Raw genomic sequence first — 7,421 nt, 5'->3', positions numbered from 1 at the left:
TGCACTTGTTTAAGATTTAAGCGTTAGTAATGTTAAAAAAAGAAAGAAAAAGAAAAGTCTTAACATCAGTGACAGCTCCAGAATTTTTTTTTGAGGGTTAGTAGTGACGAATCTTGGAATTTCTCATGAGGGGCAAGTAAAAAAATAAAATAATTAATTTTTTTTTCTACATATACAACTTCTATATTATATACATAGTGACAAATCTAGGAATTTTTCATGAGGGGCAAGTAAAAAATAAAATAATTAATTTTTTTCTATATATACAACTTCTATATTAATACATGTTATAAAATGATCTAAAATAGTATTCTAAATATAATTTAGTATACAATACAACTATATTGTACAATAGTTTAAAGATTGGTAAGACAATAATCATTGAATTCATAAACAAATATAATTAAATAACTAATCATGCATTTTTATCAAATCAATAAGACTTATTATATTTATATGTAATATAATTAAATAAAAATATATGATAAAGAAGAATAGTAACACACCTAGGAGTTGGACTAGCATTAAATGTGAAACTAAGAAAAATATAGTAACTGATATAAATATATACTTTTGAAGTGTATGGCTTCTTAATTAATTATACACGTGGTCAGTTTCTTGGAATTAGAGCAAGCACTAAAAAACTTCTTAGACTTGGAAATCTATAGAGCATTTATCAAACCGCTTGATCAAATAGAGAGAAAAACTTAAAAAACATAGAAAGGAGAAAGAAAGATAGAGAGAAGGAGGAAAGAATAAAAAATATAGATACAGATCTGTTGGTTGTGATGATGGTGTATTTTTTTTTTTTGTTGATGAAGAAAAAAAGTGGAAGGAAAAACAACTTCATTTTGTTGTCAAGTTGTTAAAGGTAGGTCAAAAAGTAATATCAATTGTGGGTTTTGATAAAAACTAGTTACAACTTGTCACTTAACCTTTATTGTTAAATTATTGTAAAAATATTGTGAAGGTGGCTTTAAGATGATCATATTTAAACTTATTTCAGTTAGTTTTAAACAAAATTTAGGGTCAGGGGGTTCAAAAAAAATAATTAAAAATTTTATATATAAAAAACAATTTTGGCCAAGTTAGGGGATTGCCGCCCCTGCTTAACGTTATTAGTTTTGCATTGGATTTAAAAGGGTTTTTTCCATTAGATTTTGTTTGAAATTTAATGAGGTGACATTGGGTTTAATCTCCATCGTAAGTTAATTGGTGATCGATGTAGCAAATTTTGTTCAAAACAAAAGGAAATATCCTATTATAATTTTACGGAGGTAAGCCGAACCCAAGAACTAGGGTCGTCCACTAATTCTTTAATGACCATTTTCAAGTTTTCTCTTCCCTATCATATACAAAATAGAATTATTATCATCTAATTACCCACTTTAATTAATAACAAGGAAAAAAAATAAAAATAAAAACAGTCATTTCATTTTTAGTAACTTATATTACATTTTTTTTTGCAACTGAGGTGGTCATGTGACAACCCAAAGTAATAGCTGGTTTATTTGATACATTCCAAGATTAACACTCCAGCCACTAATGCCCACCAACGCTACCTATATATCGTAAATCAAGTGGTCGCAAGAAGAGAGCCAAAGGGTTGGAGAAACCAAAAGTACTGACGATTTTATTTATGTTTCAATTTTTTATAGATGTCACAAATGGTCGTCTTCTTCAGTAGATAAAGCACACAGCCTCAGAGTCATGGATGAGTTAATGAAAGGAGCACTCGTGAGACTAATCGAGTACAGATCAAAGGTGCACAGTTTCATATTCACTTGGGAGTCAATTGCAAACAATAACATAATCTTTAAACTCACAATTCTTCTCCCTCATTGTTTCAATAGTCGAGATATGATTGAATGATGTATTTCTGTCCCCATGAAGATACCGATTGACTCTTGAGGCAACTCTGTTTCATTGAAGATATGATTTTTTGACTTTAGGGTCGAGATGATTCTTGTTTATCATTGCATTTTAGAATATTTCGAACTACAATCATAACTTTTCTGGACTCACAGCTCACCAACGCACCAACCAACTAAACTAATTGACGTTGTTTTGGTTGGAGAGTAGGACAATAAGGTTTGTACTTTTGATGTACCAGTTTGGAGGGTCAACCATGTTGGAGTGTCGGGCTTCAACATTGGTCCACCCCAGGGCATAGCCAGAATTTTTTACATGGGGGCTGATTTTCGACGACGGTGATTATCATCATTGTATGGACAGTCTATATATTTAGGTTGATATGGACTTTTTTTGAAATAAGCTCATCGAATTTCATCTTATTTGTTTATAGGAAATTTAAATATTTATTTACATGATTCTAGATTACGATCTATTTCTTCAAATTGAATTCTTGAACATTTAGAGGGGTGTTCATCAGGCATTGAAGTATTAACATTTATTTCACCAGCCACATTTGTTTCTACAATTACAGGTGTCCTAAATTTTGAATTGCTAACATCTTTTTTCTTTAAGAATGTATCAATTGTTTTTTGTTTGCTCATAATTCTTTTAACTTTAAGAATATGACTCAAAAATTAACCTGAACTTAAAAAATAAAATCTTAATTAGAAATTTTTACTTAATTATATGAATGTTATTCATACTTAAAAAAAAAAAAAATTCCACTATAATTTAAACAGTCAACCCATCATCATTCCTATTATTCAAATTTTCCTGTATTTTTTTTTTTAAATTAAGAATAACCCCTCAAACAAAAGCAAAAATTAAACACACAAGTACGCAACATAAACCAAACAATTTAACAACACCCACTGCACATGATATCTAACTAATCGAAAATAGGTAATAAATCAAAAAAAAAAAAAAACCTTAAAAACTTTATCTTCGCAAAGTGCAAACTTTACCTTCCCTTCAAGACTCATCACAAACAACCTCCCCATGCCCATGCCTTCAACTATATATTTCTCTAAAAATCTATGAAAAATTAAAGAACATGTGAATATTTAAGTGTAGATAGTTGAGGAAAAAAAAACACTAAAAAGAGATGAAGCGGAAACTAAAAACTCACCTTCTGGCTACACCCCTACTCTGAATGATTTATTTTAAGAAAGCAAGAAAAAAGAAAATAATGGTTATTTTTTTTTTTTTGGGGATCGTGAGGATTGAGTTTAAGAGGAGTGCTGAGCTAAAGTTGAGGGGTTTTTATTTTATTTTATTTTATTTTTTTTGAGGGCTGCTCCGCCAGGGGCCACCCATTTTAGCTAGATATATTTGTGTTTGACTCTGTTTCACTCTGCTTGAAGTATTTTTTTTTTCTTTTTTCTTTTTCTTTTATCAAATCTCAATTCATTAATTTTATTACAATACTCTTCAGAAGGTTTCCTCATCCAACGAATTGTTGAAGTGATAGATATCTCTGAGTACCGTAAAACAAAAGAAAAATACATCAAATGGCAATAATGTGGTACTGGCCTAGGAGAACCAATAATTAAATCACATTTATCATATACTAAAATACAATTATAACGTGTTTAATCATATGCTATATTTAATAAAGCACATGACTGGCCTAAGAGCACCAATAATTAAATCACATTTATCATATATTGAAATACAATTATAACATGTTTAATCATATGCTAAATTTAATAAAGCACATGACTTCTTCTTTTAATAACTTTTTAAAATCTAGCATATGCATGTGCATCTAACTAATTTTCCGTGTAATTTCAAATATTATAGTAAACATATAGTAAATATAGTTATTGGAGTCTCATAATATCTATGAGATTATAGATTCGAAACCTCTTATCAACATTTTGGGATCACTCCCATGAGATTTCTCTTTGTAATAACTTGGTGCATGTGAAACAAGGAATTACATATATCCAAGAGAATAGTCAAATACTTAAAGAAGTCTGGACAACCTCATTTTTTAAATAAAAAATTTTATTATAATATTTCAAAAATAACAAAGGTTTGTCATAATAAAATATTATATTAATAAGTTCTTCCACATTCCTGTATGCCCTCCACATTTTCACCATTTATTTATTTTTGACTAATTAAAGAAAAATTCCAACTTTAATCTCGCCTTTTGGTTTTGTAATGAATATATCATATATGGAGTTCCGCATGGCCTCCACGTTTTAGCAATTCAATTATTATTTTTTTTTTAACCTATTTATTTAGGGATGACTATGGGTAGGGTTTGGATTGAGTATACCAAAACTAGATCCAAATTGTTTGCCCATAGATAACTGGATTTCAATATTCATTAGCATCCATACTCAATTCATACCCAAATTTATTATCCACGAATACCCATTTCCAATCTAAACCCGCTTTAAAAAAAATTATTATTTTTAAATAAAAAATCCAGACCATTTTAACTTAAAAACTAACCAATAACTTTATCTGTTTAACGCTTATAAATAACTTTCAAGTCAGATGTATCTGCTTCTTAACAAGCAAATTGCTAAACAAAGATGTTAAAGTCACTCTAGTACTCAACATTTGCCTCTGCCTCTTCAGTTCCGGCAATTTATATTATCTCATGGACGTGGGCACACTCATGCTCCATTGTCTTATATCTGCAGTTCTTAACATTACTTTATGACAACAGAGAAAAAAACAAATTTAATGTTTTGGGTTGGTGGAATATCAAAGAACTAAAAAATGTCAAAAATAAGTTATTTTAAACAATTTCCCTTCTCTTAATTATTTTTCAGTTCTTTTAATAAGTTATTACTGGAGTGAAGGCTCACTTATAAATATACGCTTGATTAAAGGTTACATATTTCGAGAACTTCAACAGAGCAGAGCTCAAAAGCAATAGTTTTTCTAGGCACACAACAGGTTGTGATCATCAATTACAGTTTAACCGTCATTATTGCAATAAAACCAATGACAATCCTATCTGGATGAAGCTTCAATATAAATACGATCATGGGTCCAATTCAACAACCTAGTTCATTCATGTATGTCACACAAATTTTCCTGACTCTACAACTACAACAAACAAACACACCTCAGTAAACGGTCCACGATACAAAAGTTGAAGTTGCAGAAACTAAAAAAATGCAAATTCACAAATAACAAAGAAGATTGAACATCAGTTACAGGTTGCAAACCAGTGAAGAAGATGATTGAGAATAAAGAGGCAAGAGACCAATGATCATCAAACGGTAACTATAATTGATTGTGAAGGAGAACTCCGTGGAGGTGCCGTGAGGTTGCTAAGGGCCAAGGGGGCTGAAAGTCTGACGTTTGATTTAATGTTTTTTTTTTTTTTTTTTAATTTACAAGTACGGGCAGAGTGTGGGTAATATCTACACCCAACCTGATACTTTCGGGTAATATTCAAACCCTACCCAATTATTATTCACTCATGATGTACTGGGTATTACTCAGAACCTACGAATTGGGTAGGGTTAGGTATTTATTACCCAATGAATTTGGCCATTTCTACTTAGATCCCCTTTTCATATTTGTCACCGTATTAAAAAGAAATAAGGTTCTCAGCATCCAAAAGAAAAATATAGCTTCAACAAGTCAAAGACAACAAGGAGTAAGGGCAAAAGAGGCATTTGCGTTTCTTATCTCATTTTCTAGCATGTTTTCTATGCGTTTGAGATGCATTTTGGTGGGCCGATGGAAAATACCAAGCCTCACAATTTTCTTCCATTCGTGTTTTCAACTCAATCAAACAATGACAAATAACATTTTCCCTCACAATTTTCTTCCCTTCGTGTTTTCAACTCAATCAAACAATGACAAATAACATTTTCTCTTCCATATTTTTCATCCTTCTTACTTTCAACTGATCCAAATATAACCTAAGTTAGGATAATATTAGGAACACTGTACTATGGAGCAAAAAATGTATTGTGAATATCTTGCCTACCTTTGCCAAGGAGGCAAGTAGACTTTATAGCTTAGCTTTGAGTGGTTCATTATTGGGTATTGTAGGAATATAATCTCCCATCTCACATACGGTTGGGTTTCACACATCATGGGACCCATTTTATGCAAGAGGGAGATAGTATATTCTTGGAGTATCTAATAAATTTCCGCTTCAAGTGGTTGTTGAGGGCCATTCATGTCGTCTAATTACTTGCTCTAATTAACAAGAAAGGAAAAAAAGAAAAAGAAAAAAAAAGAACCGGTCATTCTATTTTTATTGAGTCAACTAATTACATTACTTGATAAAAATGAAATGGTTTCTGAGCATAGGCTAGTTTACTCCCTAAATCAATAAACTGACCACTCATATGATTCCACATGGGGTAATTAAAGAACTATCATTTCGACTCTATATAATGGTCGAAATAGACATGACTTAATATTAATTACAAAGAGCATCCTTTTCCCTTATTCGATGCTCTATTTCTACCATAATATAATCTAAGGTTTTATCAATGTGCGGCCCGTAAGTCCTACATTGGTAAACCATTTTACTGAGTGGGGTCATTGGTAGGGTCATTGAGATTGTCAGGCCAATCCTTCAACAACCCTTCCAGTTCTTCCAGCGTAAGCCAATCCAAAAACTCATTCTCTTCATCATTGCTATTTGCCACTTCCACAGTCTGTGCCTCGCTCTCTGTCATTGTCTCCGCATTAACATTTGGATTAACTTCGAGATTGTGGTCTTGTTCAGCAACCTGGTCTTCTTCTACGTCGCTTGGCTTTTCCCCATAGTCTGAGAAAGGGAAATTAAGCTTGGCTCTGGGTCCACGGAACTTGATGGCAGCCTTATCGTAAGCCCGGGCAGCCTCCTCCGCCGTCTGGAACGTGCCTAGCCACTTGCGCTTCGCTTCCCTTGGGTCTCGAATCTCAGACGCCCATTTCCCCCAAGGCCTCTGCCTCACTCCCCTGTATCTCTTCTCATTATCATTCTTCTCCTTCTTCTTCTTCGAGCTCCTCTTGCTAGTTGATGGCAATGAGAAAGTGGCAGCACTAGTCGGGACTGGCTGTTGCTGTAGTAGTTGATGGTGTTGTGGGGTGAGACCATGAATGCCGCCAGTGATAACGTGCTTGAGAGCTGAGACCATAATGTCGTGTTCTTGTTCATCTGTTATTATTGTCCTCCAAGGACACCACATGTGAACACTGCTTGCATAAAAACCATCCATGTCTCATGTAGAAGTAGTGGCTTTCGGAATTCGGACAAAATGATGATTTTCTTTTTCTTTTTATGGAATGAGAGCGAGAGAGAGAGAAGAGTGAGTGGTTAGAGTAAGAGAGTTCCTTGTGTTTCGACTTTCGATTCGAGGCCATTGAAGGTATTGAGGGTGAGCAAAAGATTTATAGGTAACGGGTTGCGAGGGGATAGCTGAGTCCAATGTCCATGTAGCTGCCAACCTGTCATCTGAGCTTACGCGGTCTCTGTACCTTTTGCTTGCTGGATTTCAATGGGGATAACACAGGTGTCAACGTGGATCTTT

At 33.1% G+C, this 7,421-nt stretch overlaps 1 protein-coding gene across 1 annotated transcript; it reads right to left on the bottom strand.

Moving 5' to 3' along the window:
* Window positions 1–6,169: 6,169 nt before the first annotated feature.
* On the bottom strand, window positions 6,170–7,219 carry LOC115993664 (ethylene-responsive transcription factor ERF095-like). Its single transcript, XM_031117609.1, has one exon. It carries the CDS (start codon window positions 7,107–7,109, stop codon window positions 6,432–6,434), a length of 678 nt encoding a protein of 225 aa, XP_030973469.1. The 5' UTR covers window positions 7,110–7,219; the 3' UTR covers window positions 6,170–6,431.
* Between the last annotated feature and the right edge of the window lie 202 nt (window positions 7,220–7,421).

The sequence above is a fragment of the Quercus lobata genome, chromosome 6 (genome assembly GCF_001633185.2).
Source record: "Quercus lobata isolate SW786 chromosome 6, ValleyOak3.0 Primary Assembly, whole genome shotgun sequence".
Taxonomy (NCBI): domain Eukaryota; kingdom Viridiplantae; phylum Streptophyta; class Magnoliopsida; order Fagales; family Fagaceae; genus Quercus; species Quercus lobata.
The sequence above is the reverse complement of the archived record's forward strand: the minus strand, read 5'-3'. Positions and strand labels throughout refer to the sequence as shown.

Bases quoted from the DNA above. Each gene is read 5' to 3' on its own strand.
- LOC115993664 (XM_031117609.1), bottom strand. From the start codon at position 7,109: ATGGATGGTTTTTATGCAAGCAGTGTTCACATGTGGTGTCCTTGGAGG.